The 20,898-nt window shown below is 33.3% G+C and overlaps 1 protein-coding gene across 2 annotated transcripts; it reads right to left on the bottom strand.

Moving 5' to 3' along the window:
- Nucleotides 1–9,291: 9,291 nt before the first annotated feature.
- On the bottom strand, nt 9,292–17,781 carry LOC132641000 (2-oxoglutarate-Fe(II) type oxidoreductase hxnY-like). 2 transcript variants are annotated; one of them, XM_060357834.1, is made up of 13 exons: nt 17,607–17,781; nt 17,324–17,516; nt 16,064–16,144; nt 15,753–15,804; nt 15,374–15,495; nt 14,826–14,926; nt 14,682–14,740; nt 13,078–13,134; nt 12,834–12,879; nt 11,387–11,466; nt 10,261–10,304; nt 10,027–10,090; nt 9,292–9,522 (listed from the first exon to the last, which is right to left on the bottom strand). In XM_060357834.1, exons 1-13 carry the CDS (start codon nt 17,682–17,684, stop codon nt 9,369–9,371), a joined length of 1,131 nt encoding a protein of 376 aa, XP_060213817.1. In that variant the 5' UTR covers nt 17,685–17,781; the 3' UTR covers nt 9,292–9,368. The 2 variants fall into 2 exon arrangements, with proteins under 2 accessions (XP_060213817.1, XP_060213822.1); XM_060357839.1 differs by lacking the exon at nt 10,261–10,304 and having other exon boundaries at nt 17,607–17,770.
- Nucleotides 17,782–20,898: the final 3,117 nt, after the last annotated feature.

The raw sequence follows: 20,898 nt of genomic DNA, 5'->3' as shown, positions 1-20,898 counted from the left end.
ACGAAAAATAGCAAGTTTTCAGGAAAAACTTGAACATAAAGTTTGTTCAGAATTACCAAGTGCTTTTTGGGAAAGAAAGCGTCACATTGTTGAATTACCATATATTGATTGATTCAATGAACAGGCTATCCCTACAAAGGCAAGGCCTATTCAAATGAACCACGAGTTAATGGAAACTTGCAAAAATGAAATCAATGATCTTTTGCAGAAAAAGATAATAAGACCTTCTAGATCCCCTTGGAGTTGTTCAGCATTTTATGTAAACAAAAATGCTGAAAAAGAAAGAGGGTCTCCTAGGTTAGTTATTAACTATAAACCTTTAAACAAGGTATTACAATGGATTAGGTACCCGATACCTAATAAAAGAGATTTATTAAAAAGAACTTACAAAGGAAATATCTATAGTAAGTTTGATATGAAATCAGGATTTAGGCAAATAAAAGTTGCTGAAAAAGATAAATATAAAACTGCATTCAATGTCCCTTTTGGGCAATATGAATGGAATGTTATGCCTTTCATGTTAAAAAATGCCCCGTCCGAATTTCAGAATATTATGAACAATATTTTTAATCCTTATAGCAATATGTCCATTGTCTATATAGATGACGTATTCCATTGTCTATATAGATGACGTATTAATATTTTCTGAGGACATAGATTCTCACTTTAAACATCTGAATACTTTCTTCAAGATTATTAAATATAATGGTTTAGTGGTAAAAAGATTAAATTGTTTCAAACAACAATTAGATTTTTAGGACATGACCTGTACGAAGGTACTCATAAACCCATATGTAGAGCCATAGAGTTCTCTTCTAAGTTTCCAGACGAAATTCCTGACAAAACCTAGTTACAAAGGTTTCTAGGAAGTCTTAACTATGTTGCAGATTTTATCCCTAACTTCAGAAAAATCTGTGAACCTCTTTACAAGCGTCTCAGGAAGAATCCAGTCCCGTGGAGTCTAGAACAAACAGAAACGGTTAAGAAAGTCAAATCTGTTGTTAAAAAACTCCCATGTCTAGGTATTCCAAATCCAGATGTTTTCATGATAGTTGAAACCAATGCTTCTAATGAAGGATACAGTGGAATTCTTAAACAAAGACTTGTCCCAGAGTCTGCAGAGCAATTAGTTCGTTTCACATCAGGGATCTGGAATCCTGCACAAAAGAATTATAGTACTGTTAAAAAAGAAATTTTATCTATAGTAGTATGTATTACAAAATTCCAAGATGATTTAATAAATAAGAATTTTTTGTTAAGGGTTGATTGGAAATCAGCAAAAGACATTTTACAAAAAGATGTTAAAAATCTTGTTTCTAAACAAATTTTTGCTAGATGGCAAGCATTATTATCAAGTTTTGATTTTGAAATCGAATTTATAAAAAGAGATTTAAACTCTTTACCAGATTTTCTTACAAGGGAATTTTTACAGGGTAACCATGAGGCCAGGAGCCCCAACCTCCCCTTTCCAGAAAAAACCTGATACAAAGCCAAATGACAACAGATATTCAGCCTTAGCTGAATTCCCAAACCTACCCAGGCCCATGAGGCCCACATTTCCAATCCAAAACAAGAAATTAACTATCCTCGGTTCTATTCCCCAAACAGAACCATCATTCCCATTTCAAAAGGACCGATCTTCTACCAGTTCCACAACAGGTAAAGGAAAAGTCCAGACCAGTGAATGTTACAAAATGAAGACCCCATAGTCTTTTGCTCAAGCAGTTGATCCCAGCACTCCCTCAAAGAAGGAAGAACAACAAGCAACTCCAGAAGAGTTCAAAAATCATTAACAAAGCAATGCTCCCAGTATTAGCATTGGATAAACATTATGAGAATTGGACGGTTGAGGATTTACTCAGACCTTGCTACACTAATTTTGATTTTATTGAAACCAATGACCCTATCAAGACTAGGAGGTATTGTGAATTTATCCTGACAGACACAGGATCAATAACAATTGAACATACCACAAATAACAAACATGGCCAGGAAGGTATTGCATACTCCAAGGTCACCATAAACAAGATTATCAGTCCCTTTGATTGGAAAGTAGATCACCTACATACACCAATCGTATTATCAGAAAAACATAAGCCTCAGACCTATAATTATTATGATTATGAATGGGCTTGGTATAACTTTCTGTATGTAAGACCCATTTCTCACACCTGGTTCGTAAAATACAGCGAACAAATGTCTAAGCCAATCATCCCGAGATGGTTCTATACCTGGTGGGTAAGATTTGGAGGCAATGAAAGCCACAATGCCAAGAAGTTTCAAAATCCATTATGAAAAGTTCCAGAAGGATCAAGAAATTTCTACCTTACCAGATCATATTAAATTATGCCAATATTATATAGGAAAAAGAATTTCTTATATCATCAGTTGGTCTTTTGACACAGCTGAAATATCAAGGATTAAATATCTAGTCAAAACTATTAAAATCAAAGGATGGACACCGGAATCTAAAAATCTGAAGATCAAGAATCCAAAGCCATCCAGCAGCAGGATAGGATCAACCGAGTCCAAAGCTGAATTAAAGAAAAAGCTCTTAGAAGCTTTGAGCAACATTGATGATGCCGACCCAGCAGATGTCCAAGAATTACTGCATACAGCATCCTCATCAGCAGAAGATAATGGAGACATGATGGACCCACAAGGAACGGCCCAAGCATATCTTCATTATCAAGATTTGTGTTAAAGTATTTACCCCTTCAGAAAAGCAGGAGGTAAAAACAGATGGCCGACAACTTTACAAAAGCAGTCGTCCAAAATTGACAAAAGGAAGGTGGCAGACAACTTTACAAAAGTAGCCGTCCAACTTTCCAACTTTTCAAAAAAGCAAAAGCAGAAGGCATCTTTAAAGATAGTCGTCCACTTGTAATCATCCTAGAGATGTTAATTATTTCCGAGGTCTATATAAGATTCTCAAGTTGTAATCAATAGGGCATTCGAAAATTCACCCCCGACTTCAAAATAGCCTTTCCCTTCCCTCTGTAAAATTTCCATATATGCTTTCAATGTTTGAATAAAAAGTCTTCAACTTTTGTAAGTATTTTTCTTTTAACTTCCGCAATTATTTTACTTACTATTTTAGCCATAAAAAGATCCTAAAAATGAAGACTTACCAACAAGACATGATTAACGTGTTGCTAGATTAAATTAATTATGCAATCGAAAAATGACATAAATTATAGTATTTTTAAATTAAATTTACTATGTTTGTATCATGAGTTTGGGCCTGAGCTTAGCACCGGCCACGTGCAACTATACTTAATATAAGAGTCTAGAAGCACACACTTGTTCGTTGACATATGTGCTTCTAGCAGGGGTAGTTTAGGCTTTTCCTACGTTCTTTGCTCTTGCTAATGAGGGTAGTTTCGAAAATTCAAGATTTATATGCTTTTAATGTGTTGTACCTCATGACGTCATGTATGTACTATTTCCTGTTTTCATAACTTTCTATGAAATTTGGGCCCCACTAGTTGAGGTAGATTTAAAGGGAGCGGGTTTAAAAATGAAATCGAGTTATTTTGAGGGATTTGAGGATTTCTGTTAAGATAGAGGTATATTTGAAAACTTATATGACGGGAGAGATATTTTTTACCTAAATTTGCAACGGAAGATATTTTTAGCCCTTTTCCCAGAGCAGAGAGGCATTTTTGACCCTTTTCCCTGTTATTTTAACATTTTTACGAATTCTATATTTGTACTAGCAAACTATGCCCGTGCGATACACGCCACACGGGGCCCAATATAACTAATTTGATTACTCAATTTAGTTAGTCTTTATGGTTTGTATATTTTGCAAATGATACTGCGATTCCCTAGTGAGTCTCCATAATTTTTTTCTTTTCCTCTTATTTTTCTCCTTAATTTCTCAATTATTGTTAAAGTATGTCTTATTTTGGTTATATCCGCCTCTTTTTATATTTAGTAAGTTGACAATTAAAATATCCTACATGTCATGTTTATAATCACAGGATTCAAAGGATATTTTATTATATTATACATATTTTTAATTTAGAACCACAAGATTTGAAAGTCTATCTTTATTTCTTAAATTCCGTGTCTAGTCAAACGCAGACACTTAAATTGAGACAGAGAGAGTATATGCCAAATGAAGGAAATGAAAGGACAATTGAGACACTGCGGACCCGTGGGGACTTAAAAAGTAAACACACAAGACGTAGAATTAATGTTCAACTTATGAAATGTACACACGTTAGTCCCTGCTTAGAGTACAATTTCATTTGCTTTTTGTATAACTTGTTGTTGTTGTGTTCATTTAAATATCCTACATGTCATGTTTATAATCACAAGATTCAAAGGATATTTTATTATGTTATACATATTTTTAATTTAGAACTACAAGATTTGAAAGTCTATCTTTATTTCTTAAACTCCGTGTTTAGTCAAACGCAGACACTTAAATTGAGACAGAGGGAGTATATGCCAAATGAAGGAAATGAAAGGACAATTGAGACACTGCGGACCCGTGGAGACTTAAAAAGTAAACACACAAGAGGTAGAATTAATGTACAACTTCTGAAATGTACACATGTTAGTCCCTGCTTAAAGTTCAATTTCAATTGCTTTTTGTACAACTTATTGTTGTTGTGTTCGTCCATCTTGGGCGTTTATAGAAATAGAAATATAACAAAATATAAGAAAAATTATAGAATAGAAAAAGAGACATATATTTTTAGTAATGTGGCCAATTAATATGGGACGAAGGGAGTACCTCATTTATTAATTCTTAAAGAACGTGAAAAGTCAAGTATAGTAATGTGGCCAAGTAATATAGGATAGAGGGAGTACTTCATTTATTAATTCTTAAAGAACGTGAAAAATCAAGTAACGCGGTCAAGTAATATGGGACAGAGGGAGTACTTCATTTATTAATTCTTAAAGAACGTGAAAAGTTAAAAGTGAATAAGTAAAAGTGCACGGAGAAAATAATTATGTGTCAGATAATTAAAATTGAAGTGCATACATGTATTCATGAGAAGAGAATAAATATTCAGCAAGAACGTGAAAAGTCAAAAGTGAACAAGTAAAAGTGCATGGAGGAAATAAATATGTGTTGTAGAATTAAAATTGAAGTGCATACGTGTATACATGAGAAGAGAATAAATATTCAGTACTATAACATATGTCCACCTGAGATTTATTAATTCTTAAAGAATGTGAAAAGTCAAAAGTGAACAAGTAAAAGTGCACGGAGAAAATAAATTTGTGTAGGAGAATTAAAATTGAACTGCATACATCTATATATGAGAAGAGAATAAATATTCAGCAAGAACGTGAAAAGTCAAAAGTGAACAAGTAAAAGTTCACGGAGAAACTATATGTGTCAGAGAATTAAACTCCGTGTCTAGTCAAACGCAGACACTTAAATTGAGACAGAGGGAGTATATGCCAAATGAATGAATGAAAGGACAATTGAGACACTGCGGACCCGTGGCGACTTAAAAAGTAAACACACAAGAGGTAGAATTAATGTTCAACTTCTGAAATGTACACACTTTAGTCCCTGCTTAGAGTACAATTTCAGTTGCTTTTTGTACAACTTATTGTTGCTGTATTCGTCCATCTTGGGCGTTTATATATAATAGAAAAATATAAATATATTTTTAGTAATGTGGCCAAGTAATATGGGACGAAGGGAGTACCTCATTTATTATTTCTTAAAGTACGTGAAAATTCAAGTATAGTAATGTAGCCAAGTAATATGGGACTAAGGGAGTACTTCATTTATTAATTCTTAAAGAATGTGAAAAGTCAAGAAATGTGGCCAAGTAATAAGGGATCGAGGGAGTACTTCATTTATTAATTCTTAAATAACGTGAAAAGTCAAAAGTGAATAAGTAAAAGTCCACGGAGGAAATAAATATGTGTGGGAGAATTAAAATTGAAGTGCATACATGTATACATGAGAAGAAAACTCAAAAGTGAACAAGTAAAAGTACACGGAGGAAATAAATATGTGTTGGAGAATTAAAATTGAAATGCATATGTGTATACACGAGAAGAGAATAAATATTCAGTACTATGACATATGTTCACGTGGGATTTATTAATTCTTAAAGAACGTGAAAAGTCAAAAGTGAACAAGTAAAAGTGCACGGAGGAAATAAATTTGTGTAGGAGAATTAAAATTAATTGCATACGTCTATACATGAGAAGAGAATAAATATTCAGCAAGAACGTGAAAAGTCAAAAGTGAACAAGTAAAAGTTCACGGAGAAAATAAACGTGTCAGAGAATTAAAATTGAAGTGCATACGTCTATACATGAGAAGAGAATAAATATTAAGTACTATGACATATGTAAATATTCAGCAAGAACGTGAAAAGTCAAAAGTGAACAAGTAAAAGTGCACGGAGGAAATAAATGTGTCGGAGAATTAAAATTGAAGTGCATATGTGTATACATGAGAAGAGAATAAATATTCAATACTATGACATATGCCCATGTGGGATTTATCAATTCTTAAAGAACGTGAAAATTCAAAAGTGAACAAATAAAAGTGCACGAAGGAAATAAATTTATGTAGGAGAATTAAAATTGAACTGCATACGTCTATACATGAGAAGAAAATAAATATTCAGCAAGAGCGTAAAAAGTCAAAAGTGAACAAGTAAAAGTGCACGGAGGAAATAAATGTGTTAGAGAATTAAAATTGAAGTGCACACGTCTATTCATGAGAAGGGAATAAATATTAAGGACTATGACATATATCCACGTGGGATAAAAAAACAGTCGGTTAAAGTGTACAGGTTATATAGCTTTTGGTACAAGCATTCATTGCATATACAATTTGTAAAGCTTTGGGTACAAGTAGGTATTACTGTGTTGGTCCTCCTTAGCCACTTATATATATACTAGCAAACTATGCCCGTGCGATGCACGGGGCCCAATATGATTAATTTGGTTACTCAACTTAGTTAATCTTTATGGTTTGTATATTTAGCAAAGGATACTGCGATTTTTCTTAGTGAGTTTCCATATTTTTTTTTCTTTACCTCTTATTTTTCCCCTCAATTTCTCAATTGTTGTTAAAATTTATCTTGTTTTGGTTATGTCCGCCTCTTTTTATATTTAGTAAGTTGACAATTTAAATATCCTACATGTCATGTTTATAATCACAAAATTCAAAGGATATTTTATTATATTATACATATTTTTAATTTAGAACCACAAGATTTGAAAGTCTATCTTTATTTCTTAAACTCCGTATTTAGTCAAACGCAGACACTTAAAATTGAGACAGAGGGAGTATATTCCAAATGAAGGAAATGAAAGGAAAATTGAGACACTGCGGACCTGTGGAGACTTAAAAAGTAAACACACAAGAGGTAGAATGAATGTACAACTTCTGAAATGTACACATGTTAGTCCCTGCTTAAAGTACAATTTCAGTTGCTTTTTGTACAACTTATTATTGTTGTGTTCGTCCATCTTGGGCGTTTATAGAAATAGAAATATAAAAAAATATAAGAAAAATTATAGAATAGAAAAAGAGACATATATTTTTAGTAATGTGGCCAAGTAATATGGGACGAAGGGAGTACCTCATTTATTAATTCTTAAAGAACGTGAAAAGTCAAGTATAGTAATGTGGCCAAGTAATATAGGATAGAGGGAGTACTTCATTTATTAATTCTTAAAGAATGTGAAAAATCAAGTAATGCGGTCAAGTAATATGGGACAGAGGGAGTACTTCATTTATTAATTCTTAAAGAACGTGAAAAGTTAAAAGTGAATAAGTAAAAGTGCACGGAGAAAATAATTATGTGTCAGATAATTAAAATTGAAGTGCATACATGTATTCATGAGAAGAGAATAAATATTCAGCAAGAACGTGAAAAGTCAAAAGTGAACAAGTAAAAGTGCATGGAGGAAATAAATATGTGTTGTAGAATTAAAATTGAAGTGCATACGTGTATACATGAGAAGAGAATAAATATTCCGTACTATGACATATGTCCACCTGAGATTTATTAATTCTTAAAGAATGTGAAAAGTCAAAAGTGAACAAGTAAAAGTGCACGGAGAAAATAAATTTGTGTAGGAGAATTAAAATTGAACTGCATACGTCTATATATGAGAAGAGAATAAATATTCAGCAAGAACGTGAAAAGTCAAAAGTGAATAAGTAAAAGTTCACGGAGAAACTAAATGTGTCGGAGAATTAAAATTGAAGTGCATATATCTATACATGAGAAGAGAATAAATATTAAGTACTATGACATATGTAAATATTCAGCAAGAACGTGAAAAGTCAACAGTGAATAAGTAAAAGTGCACGGAGGAAATAAATATATGTCGGAGAATTAAAATTGAAGTACATACACTATACATGAGAAGAGAATAAATATTTATTACTATGACGTATGTCCACGTGAGATTTATTAATTCTTAAAGAGCGTGAAAAGTCAAAAGTGCACGGAGGAAATAAATGTGTCGAAGAATTAAAATTAAAGTGCACACATCTATACATGAGAAGGGAATAAATGTTAAGCGCTATGACATATGTCCACAAGCACTTGGTTAAAGTGTACAAGTTATATAGTTTTTTATACAAACATTCAATGCGTGTATAATTTGTAAAGCTTTGGGTACAAGTAGATTTTGTTGTGTTGGTCCTTCTTAGCCACTTGTATATAATAGAAATATATATTACTATTATATATGAGAGCAAATGTGGGGACTTTTGTAGTCCTCACAATAATTTCCCAATTTTTTTAAATTACGTATTTGTCTTAAAAGTTCATTAGTTATGTATAAATTATTTATTTAGAACTAAATAACTTCAGAAAATTAGGATACATAAGTTATAAATGTCAAATTCTGGTTCCACATTTGATTTGAAGTAAATAATTTCATCAAAATGGAAGTTAAAATATTAAAGGAGTGGAATCAAAATTTTACTTTCATATAACTACCCACTTGTGGGACTACAATGGGTATATGATTGTTGTTGTTGTACACTTGTACTAACACAAATTATATTTCTTTAGTTAAAATATCTACTTTTATATCTTGAGTTTGGGTCCGAACTTAGCACGAGCCTCAGATAACTAGTATATGTATATAATAGAAATAGAAATATAATAGAAAAGTAAGTTTCTATGGGGAGTTTGTTATGTTTTTCAATTGCATATCAAAAACTTTATGGGGGTGATAAAAGGAGAAGTAGATCGGCGTATAGTTATCTTTTTCACCCCATATAGTTATACTGTCCTCATCACAGCTTTGCTCCCATTCACTAATACACCAAAATTTCCTGTAATTTTCACAAGAAGAGAATCTCCTGAAGAGGTCTCTAACTAGTTATATAACAATGTGCACAACAATAGTTAAAGGTTTGACGCCACATTTTTTTGTTTTGTATGAAATCTTGGAACAGTACAAATATATAAGACGAAGCTGATTGCATATTGTAAATGCTGAGAAGTGTAACAATGTCGGTCATATGAGAGAAAACCACTCCACCTGTAAGTGTTCATTGGCCTGAAAACAAAAATGAGAAGAACAACTCAAATTGGATCTCGATAAACGAAAGCTGCAGAATCAGTTTATGAAAACTGAGAAAAGGTTGGCGTGATCAGTTGGACATTATCAAGGTATTACAGAAGCATGCTGAATCCTAAATTATGGTTAAATACCAAACAGATACACCACTACAACATCAGGAACGTCAAGCAATTTGAAATTTCTCACTTTTTGCACCTTTAAAGGAGTTTGATTTCCGAATTCATTTTCTAAATAAACCAAATCAAACATAAGATATATGATAGACATATTTTGCTTCCTATCTCTAATTTAGTAAAGGAGAGATGTGGAGGTTCAGGGGGTGACAGGCAAAAAGAGCAAGGTTGGTTTCTATAATCAGCCTTTCACGTGACGAACTACTGGTCAAAAGTGTGGTAACCGAAAAGATATTTTAAGTTCGAGACAATGAGACAGTACTCACCTATGATTATTTTAAGTTCGAGACAATGAGACAGTACTCACCTATGATGCATATGTAACTTTAAGGCGCTCTTCCAAGTAGTCTCCCGCACGAATTGGAGGATATCTGTTGAAAAATAAATTTCAGATTATCTCCATATTAGGAAAAAAATGTACCAGCAGCCAGTGGCGGAGCCAGAATTTCCACCGAGGGGGTTCAGAATATAAAAAAGTAAACATACGAAGAAGCCTAAGGGGTTCAACATCTACTATATATACATAAAAAATAATTTTAACCTTGTAAAAACAGTATTTTTGTCCGCCGAGGGGGTTCGGAAGTGCTGCGAGACATAATAAGAAATCATCATTATCACATGTAGAAGCACCGGCCTACTTATTTATCTTAATTAGTTTCTTTACGAAGAATTCAAGTGGCCAATTTCTTACCGACGAGGAAAGAACAAGTCAATCTATCTATGAGTTTGTGCCCCTACTAATTTTTTATTATTTATCCTTTCCAGAATATGAAGTCCACATCCCCAACATTGTTCCTCTCAGTTTGGATTTTCCTTCCTTTTTTCCTTTCTGGGTTTTGCGGAGGAGTAACTAGAGTAAATTTCACACCCAAATGATGAGCAACAAAGAAGTCTAGCAGAATGAAATGGAATCACATTATGGCACCTGACACTGGTATTTATTGAAATGAATGCTAGAAAGCATCTGAAATACTTTGATCTGAGTTTAATATGGAGACTTAACGATTTAGAAATTAAATGGAAACCTGAGGGCAGAGGGGAAAGTATGGCGGCCGGGGAAAAGAAGGGGATTAATTGCCTTGCCCTAGAGGGAGTAGGGGGTAGCTGAGGAAGGGTGAGGGAGGGGTAAAGGGCAGTATTGGAGATTGAGGAAGGCGGAGTAAGGGGTTGGCAAGGAGGGTTGGAAGAGAAGAGGGCAGTAAAAAGGCTGGTTGCAGAATGGCATATACAAGGAATCAAGAATACCAAACATGAGAATACATAGAACGAAAGACTTGTTCTGGGATAATTCATTTGCATCAAGCAGGCCATAAAAAGATGCCTAAAACCAACTTTGGAAAGAAAAGGTTTTGGACAAGACTGGAACAAGAATTATGACAGAACAAGAATACCAAATATGAAATAGAAGGAGCATCAGCATCATTTTTGACTGGACCCTAAAGGCACACTGACAAATATCCCCGTCAAAGAAGAACCTCATATAAGAAGTTAATCAATTTGCAGACTTTCAAGATGTTATTTTATTTTTATAATTTAAACATCCATGAACAATAAGATCAACTCCAAGAGATGTTAAAAAAACAGATTAAAGCTTTGACCAAAGTCATCAACATATTTTCAAAATACAGAACCCAGCTCAAGGCGCTAGTACAAAAAATTGCAGGTACCTGGGAGGAGATGAATCACTACAACAACTCTTCAAGCATTCCACCACACAATCTGGGTTTGGCTCCAAAAAGAAAGCCATCTGCATGTTCCAACCAATATTTTGTTAGCTTATTTTGCATAGTTCTAATGGCAGAGGAATGAAGAGTCAAGAGTATATTTAGAATCCGTGAATTGTTCATACACTATCAGCTAGCATTTGGCAAGCAATGAGATATATTGCATGAGGCCAACCCATAGATACAACAGAAAAAAAAATCCAAAAAGACATTCTTTTCACTGAAATTTTTTACTTTTCAGGATTGTCTTACGAATTACTTTTTAGGATATCTTATATGATAATATGGGAAACAGCCTCTCTACCCCATAAAGGTAGAGGTAAGGTCTGCATACATCCTACCCTCCCCAGACCCCACTTGTGGGATTACATTGGGTATGTTGTTGTTATGTGAGAATATGAAAAGAAAGATTGCAAGAATGTGTCAAGACCAGTGGCTTAGGTCAGAATTCTTTTCTACATACTCTGTGTAATTTATACAAGATATTCAACTGATGTGAGACATAATACATTTTGTAATCTACACCCCCCGAGAAAAAGTAGGTGCAAATGTACAATATCTACCAAGTTTTCCACACATGTAACTGACTAAGATAAGCAAAGGGAGTCTGTGAATGGAAACTTTCTATTTATTCCCGAATGCACAAAAAAAGGTAGAATCTTTGGGAGGTACTTTCGTTCTTACTTTACTATAGCAGTTTTGGTCTGCCACTCGCTCTCTTGCAAGTGCGACTTTCCCTGGGGTTGGGACTCTTTGGACAGGACTAGTTGCTTCGATACTCATGTCAGCTCATAACTTCGCTCCTCGATCGCTTTATCTTTCTGGTGATGCGGGAAGGTTTGTGCAATATGTACCAAGTTTTCCACACATGTGACCTAGTGTCTTACGTTAAAAGAATACTCAACATATTCCACTGATTTAAGACACTAATTACATATGTATAATGACCAAGATTATTCCAATTAATCTAACATCTGAAACATGTCCATAAACTAAAAATTACTCCAATCAGAAGCTCCATGCTTATATTTTACCTTGATTGGGATCTTACAGCCAATTCTCTGCTTTCTTATACAGATAATAACATAACATGGCGTTCACACTAATTCTTTAACCATAGCTTCCAGCCAAACTCTATGTAGAACTAAATGGTATATACAAAGTTCTTTTTATAGGGTGTTGGTCAAATTCTACCATGAAAGGAATCAAGCGAGTTATGTTGCCTCCCTTTAAAGATGATAGATGAATATCCCAAATATGTCAGAATAAGGGTTGAGTTAATCAAATTATATATATTAATATTGCCCAGACATGCATTGATCCGAATAAGGGGTAAAACAAAGACTATGACAGGAAAAAGGATTTTAACGTATGATGAAATCTTGATTACCGAATAACGCTCTTGGCCTGTTGGCATAACTCTATGCAATGTAGACCTACAAATGAATGTCAAACATCAGAAGAATAATACAAAACTATATTGTCTTTTGTTACTATTGAATTTGGCAAAATGAACTTTCAGCACAAAAGCAGGCAATAAGAAGAATACATCTTCTGAACCCAGAATAGGAAACAATCACAGGGAAGGATTATGATGTATTTAGATATAAAAAAGAACAGAAAATTTGTACTACCGAAATAAGCAGTTTGTCCACCTCTCCATCATATCTCCAATGTTAACTATGAAAGCCCTGCAGAACAACAATCAAAAAGAAACTTTCAGCAGTTATGAAATGATGCTACTTCAGGCAACCATGTATGGCTCATTATACTACATACTCAAGCCAAGGAGCAGATTAAATGTTGAATAGCGTATATGGGAATTGTGGCGATGACATAGGAAAACACTGGCTGACACATTCATGATTTGATGCTTGAAAACAGATTGGCCCATTACCTAAGTAACTTTAACCTTATGAATAAAAGAAAAAAAGGGTATATAGACCTACTCAAGGAGAGTGAAAAGCCTACGCAAAAATGAAAAAAAAAAATTACTGCTAATATAAGTCTTTGGAGACTTTTTAAAGCAGTTATTTTTGAATAAAAAAAAAAAAAGATGAGAGAAGTTTTGACACTTTTGCCTTCTATGCCAACCCTCTTCCTTCCTAATCTAAATGAAGAAAACTTGGTTAACTTGAGCATCTGCTGTGGTATCTGATCTACAAGGGAAAATCTCAGACTCATCCAGTGATATCATGGTAGAAATAAGTCTAGTTTAAGCAAAGGATCCTAAGGTCTCATTTCCTTTTTGGATCACTAGTCAACAGTAATCTGTAACCTGATAAGACCAAAGAGAGGAAGACTGTGATCAGGAAGAGGTTCTTCAGCCGATGTGAAAAGGCTCCTTTTCTTTTTCTTCTTCCAGTTTTTCTCTTTTGTCTTTCTGGGTGGCAGGCGGGTCTAAGGGAAGTCTAGGGAAACTTGGGTGCCTTTACTTCTGTATGTGTTTGGCTCACAGAGGCTTAATGTTGAAAGTATGAGCACATGCAGGTTCTGAAAGAGTACAAAGTCAATAGCTCGTTGATTAAGCTCATCTTATCTGCAGCCATTTATGTTGTATCAAGAAACAAAACGTCAAGCATATTAAGCATGCTAGTACTGAGCCTTTGCAACTGGTTGAGAACATTCATGATGTCTCAGAATTCTAATACAAAAAGACCCTTTATATGCTGGAAAAAAAAAAAGAGAAGAAAACCTCAGGCATATTAACTAATGGAGAGAGCTCATTGAAATAGTAAATGACATTCAGGATTTGCATAAAGGATGCAGATATAGGGATACCCCTTTATGTCAACAAGATTGAGAGATGGGCTTGAAATGGATCATACCTTGAAGCATCAAATTTTGGCACTGTGTATGCTGCGTTTATTTAAAATGATCATTTGCAATAAAAATTCAAATTATTAAATGTGGTAAGAATATCATATTTTAGCATTGAGGACAGAAAAAACCTTTCCGCATCTGAACAGTATTTGCCAGATTGTCATCCAGCATTAGCAAATTTATCGGAATGATTGTCACCTCACATTGGCTGCAGCCTTCTAGAATGGTGTGCATGGACAAAGGGGAAACACTAATATTCCAAAACTAGATGAACAGAACAATGCTCATAATTTTCATGTAGAAACTTCTCACTCATTAGGGGACAGACTCAAATCCAATCTTCAACGGGTTTGTGTCTTGGACTCCAGAATACATCAACCTAAAGTATCTAGTTATGACTGACCAATGAACCTACCCACTGAGGTGATGCACATCTTCCCATATCTGGGGTCGCTTGAATTTCTCCCGGCAAACCTGTTAGCTCGAGAATTAGTTAATATAAAAGTATTCATGAGACCGCAGATTTGGATAAAAGAAAAAACATTCATATCAGACGTGCCTGAAGTCCACCAACACCATCTGTAGCTAGAAGAGTTAACATCCCATAGTCTGAATGAGCAGAAGCACCATACACCACTTGTTCAGATAATTGTAACTCACCTATAGAAAGTTTACATAAAGCATTTGATTTAATGATCAAGCTGGAACCCCACTGTTCAATTTGCATGATCTAAATTACTTTCCTAAGCACATTGTTACCCAATTAGTTGACGGAAATTAAGTATTGCATGCGTGGAAACATTGACTATGTAAAAAGAGTGTTCCATAAGTACGTCACTTTTTCAGTTCATAATGCTTCGTCAAACAAATATGAATAACCCAAAGATAAAACACTAATAGCACTGCTGTCCACCCTGAAAAATTTTGTCTTTGCAGATTCACAAGAATAAATCAACAAAGATGTCTACTCTTTTTCCTCCTACTTCATATCATCTTGAGGTGCGACAGCAAAATTAATATTTAGACAGAAAATTGGTCCTGAGAACCTATAAAACAAAAACAGGAAAAAAAAAATCAAAAAGATAGATGCCATTTATGGAACTAAACCTGGATAATGTAACAGACGTAGGAATGCATTTGGTGAATCACATGCCCCAGCTTTATGAAAGAAGTCCTCATCCAACTCCAGTGCCAAAGCGATGAGTGAAATTAGTCTTATCCCAGCATCCCTGACACAAGAAAGTCATATCAACGACAAATCAAGTAACACAGCCATCTGCAAAACACTCAGGTTTTAGAAAGAAGATGAAGACCAAAGATATGCAACTTGAACATTTATCTTTCAGCTACACAAAATACGAGAATAGGGAGCTGAGTGATGTGAAATTTTTATAGGGCTTAGAGTTACGGTTGTTTATATCAAGATGAAGTTTAGGGAAGAAAGCACTCTAAAATTTCTTTTAAAACATATCAAAGTGATACTCACAAGACTCCTCTATGGTAATCCTCCATGGTTGATCTCCAACAGGGTAGAACCTCTAGACATCCCAAATGGAAAAAAACATCAAAGAGTCACCACACATGTTTTCTGGAGAAATGTGCTTCAAACATGGAATATGTCTCGAAGCACATGTGAATTGATGCACGAATAAACAAAAGGGAGCATTTGATGGTATAAATCCATGTTTCTTCTTACAAGGACTGTATTCACCACAATAAGGATGAATAAACCCCAAGAGCCTAAGTATATTAAGGACAAAATCATGATGTAAGCTCAAATAAAATTGTAGAGAATACCTTCTGCAGGCCATTGATTCAAGTTACTAACAACACTCTTGCCTTCCAGAGGACCAATGTAGAAGCTTTCTTTTGAGTCACCTGCACTCCAATGATGAAACAACTAACTCAAGATTTAAGCTATCTTCTCTATTACTCCCCAAATGCAAATCAACTCGCAAATGTAACCAACAAAGGCCTACTGAAGAAAAGTGGCAGAAGAGGATAATCTATACATAAAAACATTTTGCTATGCAAGAAACTATTCTTTACCACATGGTCGAGACCAACTCAACCAAATCTTTTAATCATGTTGTTTCAATAAAATCCAAGTACTTTCAGCAGCAAAAGTAAAAGTTCTATAAGATTGCAGCATCCACCGGGCAGCAGCTAATGGTCCAGGTCTGCAGACATGAATTTTCTCCACCCAGTGCTCACATCAGACTAATCAATATATGACATTTTTCTTCTACATAAGTTTTTATCACGTACCCCCTCTGTCTCATTTTATGTGGCACATTTTCCTTTTAATTTGCCACAAAAAGAATGACACATTTCTACACTTCGAAAGAATTTAGTTTTAAACTTCGCATTTTACCTTTCTATATTCGGAAAATGTTTTCCGATTTTCTCCAATTTTCTCATGTTTGGTTGGTCAAAATGTTTTGGAAAATATATAAGTTCCTAAAATGTGAGGAAACTGACTTCCCTAGTGGAAGTAGAGAAAACAAACTCCATAAGTATCATTCCACATTGATTATCCCTTTCCCACCCTCCAACACATCCCACTCCTACCCCACCCTCATAGCCCTCATCCCCACCACACCCACACTCCTATCCACCCACCCCACCTCCCATAGTGTTTACGTTCATTGTATACAAAATTTTTTAGGATAATATTTTCTACTTACATATCAAGCACAAGAAAATAAGTAAGACATCCACTATATTTTCCGTGAAAAACATTTTCCTTCATACCAAACACACCCGTACTGAGATCATTTACAGCCACACAAATGTCTATGTCTCTTATCTTATCTTAGATCACAAGTTTCAAAAGTCCTTTTTTTCTTTCTTAAACTCCATATCCGGTCGAATACCATCACAGCAGGGAGTAATCTATATGCATTCTTACTTCAAACCAGTGACTAATGCTCATGTTAGGGAAAATATAACCTGGTCTGGTGGTGCAAACACTGAGGGCAAATAAGTTTCTTCCTCATGATTGAAGCAACTAACAAACAGACAACCAAAATGAACAAAAAGAAAGACAAAAACTACCTTGAGTAGTAGATGAGGGATCAAGATTCTCAGCATAAAGGGGAGTATAACCTCTGTGATTCCTCCTAACCAGTGTCATCTTCTCTTCAAGGGACAGAGAGAAAAACTTTTTGCTCTGTTCAATCACTTTCTTAAACAACTTTTCGTCTACCCCATGATTTATAAGGTAAAAGAAACCAACTTCTACACATGCCTATAGCAAAATTCACAATGAATAAATACATCAAAATATCAAGAACTTATTCAAAATTGAGATAATTAATGAAGAAGAAGAAGAAGAAACCTGACGAATTGCACGAGCGGTGGAAATACGATCAGGAGAAGTAAGGTCGATAATGGGGAGTTGAATTGATTCTGTCATCACAACACTCTTTTTTTTTTTTCTTTGTATGTTTTTGTTTGTCCCTTCAAAATTGAGTAGCTTTTTAACAGAAAAATTATGTAGACAAGAACAAGACTCTTGTCGTGTGCTGTCAGAATTGGTGATGACACGTTTCAAAAAAAAAAAAGAATCTATAAAAAACGTGAATAAGTTTTTTTTTAATAAATATTTTTATATTTTTTAACAATATATTTTTTATCCTTACAAAGGTACGGAGGGGTAAGGTGCGTCTACCTCTCCAGACCCACATGTGATAAATTGTTGTGATTATTATATTTATATGTTAAGAAAATATTCTGAAAATATAATATATAAACATTATAAAATTTAATTTATTTTTTAATAGTTATTTCGCTTCGAACAATTATATTTTAACATACACATATATACTTTATATAGGGGTTAAGTATGTAAACTTTTCGTTATATAAGATTTTATGTGTGATTTTAAAATATAGGTGTATCCGAAACTGAATTAAGATTATACAAATATTGTGTAATTAACCCAAAAATTAAAGAAGGACGTGCATAATTTGTAATTAAAAATGGACATGCATAATTAAAATAAAGTAATACATTTGAAGAGAAAAAAACCCTTTGTTTCTTACTTTTAAGTTAACCATCACTTATATTCTTTTACTTCCTGCATCCCCATCCTTCCATCAAATATTCTGCTTTTTTCTAGATATCCGGGTTCAAATATCCATAAATTCGTTGTTTGCTTACTGACTTCATATATATAATTCAGAAAACACTAATTTTCTCGAAGCTTCTTGTTCATGTCTCTCATCAAAAGGTGATTTGCATGTAATGTAGGTTTAACCGTTTTAGAACCATCAATGATTGGTGAACCGACAAATCCATTTGCAACCCCTTTGGAAATATTACCTGAATGATATTTCTTTCCTGTATTTCAAATACTTCGTGCAGTGCCCAATAAATTATTGGGGGTTCTTTTAATGGTTTCAGTACCTGCAAGATTATAAACAGTACCTCATTAGAGAATGTTAATAAATTTCAAAATTCATTTCTCTATTCAGTAGTGACAACTGTCTTTTTAATTGGTACCGCTAAGATCGGAGTTAGTCAAACTTTTTGGCCTTGGTGTCTTCTCATTAGCAAGACCAAGACCAAAGTAGTCGAAGATAGGGTTGTCAAAACCACTAAAATCATAACATAAAAATGCATTGTACCCACAAAAATTCTTAAGTCCAAACATAGTTAAAATGTTATGGACTTCCAAAAATTCTTGAATTTCCAACTCAACCCAAAAACAACTAAGACATTCTAGAGCTTACTACTTAGTATTATCTTGTTATTTTGATTCTTTTGGCTAAATAGCTTGATAGACACCTGTAGTTGCACGATATTGCATTCCAGTCTGGATTTTTCATTTAGACTCATGAACATGCTTAAAATCACTTTTTTAAACCCAAAAATCTTGTGCATCATGCTAAATACATTAATATTAACATCAGATAAAAAAAATTAAAAAAATTAATTACGTACTTATATAACAAGAAGATGACTAATGGTGGTTTGTTGGTTTTGAGTAGTCTGAGTCAGTTATGTAATTTGACGAGCGATGCCCCTTGTAGAATCAAGGCATCATTGTATTTGTTGTTGAAGTGATCTTCTCTTTGTATCTACGTGTTTCTTAAAAATATCTCTCCAAATGTGGTTTACTGAATTGCTCCAATAATATTCTAAATCTATTTGTCCTTGCTATTGGAAATAATAGAGTCCAATAGCATCCATTGCATCCCCTCTTCCTACTAGCCTTGCATGCACAACATATATTCCTAGCTAGTTGTTGAAAATTTGATGGTAATATATGTAATTGACTCTTATAAATCTTACTAGCGGAGTGGCCAATGGCGGATTCAGAATTTTCACTCAGGGGTTCGTAAAAAATAACAAAAGCTAAATATAAAGAATAATGTTGTCTCTGGGAATCGAACGTAGGACACTAGAAATAATTTTGAACACCCTGAACAATATGAGCTAATCTTTTACATTTGTTCAGGATATTCAAAAGTTAATATATGTACATAAACACAAAAAATCTACTCTATATATACAATGTAATTTTTTGCCAGAATGTTCACACCCTCTAAATACACCCCTGGGAGTATACCTGTTAACCGGTTCCAACCGGAACCGGACCGGGAACCGGTTAGGAAACCGGCCGGTTCCGGTTTAACCGGTTCCGGTTTACCGGTTTTAAAGTCCAAACCGGAACCGGTCCGGTTTGGATTGCTTAAAATGTTTTTTTTTTTGTTTTTTGTATTATATATATATATATATATATATATATATATATATATATATATATATATATATATTATAGTATTTATTTGTATATTGTAGCTATATTTTCATATGTTATATAACTTTATAATTAAAGTTTAAATATTTACTGACTAACAGCCTAACAGCAAGTCAGCAATACAGAATAGTGCTTTTCGTATACATATATATGTATAACTTACATATACTTATATATATATACTAAATATATGTATAACTTAATATATATACTATACATACTTATATATATGTACTATATACTATATATACTTATATATATGTGTATAACTTAATATATATACTAAACTATACATATACATATCTACTATACATACTATATATACTTAATATATATACTATATATACTTATATATGTTTAAGTATACTATATAACTTAATATACTTACAAGTATATTCTTAGTATATTTTAGGTATATTCATAACTTAACATATATGTACTTAATATATATATGTTATATATTTATATATAATATATACTATATATACTTATATACTATATATACTTATATATGTTTAAGTATACTTATATAGTATATATTATATATAAATATGTATAGTATATACTATATACTTAATATATATACTATATACTATATATACTTACTTATATACTATATATACTATTTTTTCTATATATACTATACATATATATGTTTAAGTATACTATATAACTTAATATACGTACCAGTATATTCTTAGTATATTTTAGGTATATTCATAACTTAACATATATATACTTAATATATATATGTTATATATTTATATATAATAAATACTATATATACTATATATACTTATATATGTGTATATACTTATATAGTATATATTATATATAAATATGTATAGTATATATACATATATAC

The sequence above is a fragment of the Lycium barbarum genome, chromosome 1 (assembly GCF_019175385.1).
Source record: "Lycium barbarum isolate Lr01 chromosome 1, ASM1917538v2, whole genome shotgun sequence".
Lineage (NCBI taxonomy): Eukaryota > Viridiplantae > Streptophyta > Magnoliopsida > Solanales > Solanaceae > Lycium > Lycium barbarum.
Note: the sequence above shows the minus strand (reverse complement) of the source record. Positions and strands in the feature narration are given on the sequence as shown.

Excerpts from the sequence above, each read along its gene's own strand:
- LOC132641000 (XM_060357834.1), bottom strand. The coding sequence starts at position 17,684 with ATGACAGAATCAATTCAACTCCCCATTATCGACCTTACTTCTCCTGAT. Across the intron at positions 17,517-17,606 it reads CCGCTCGTGCAATTCGTCAG|GCATGTGTAGAAGTTGGTTT; the intron begins GTTTCTTCTTCT and ends ATTTTGCTATAG. Across the intron at positions 14,741-14,825 it reads ATGGTGTTGGTGGACTTCAG|GTTTGCCGGGAGAAATTCAA; the intron begins GCACGTCTGATA and ends TCGAGCTAACAG.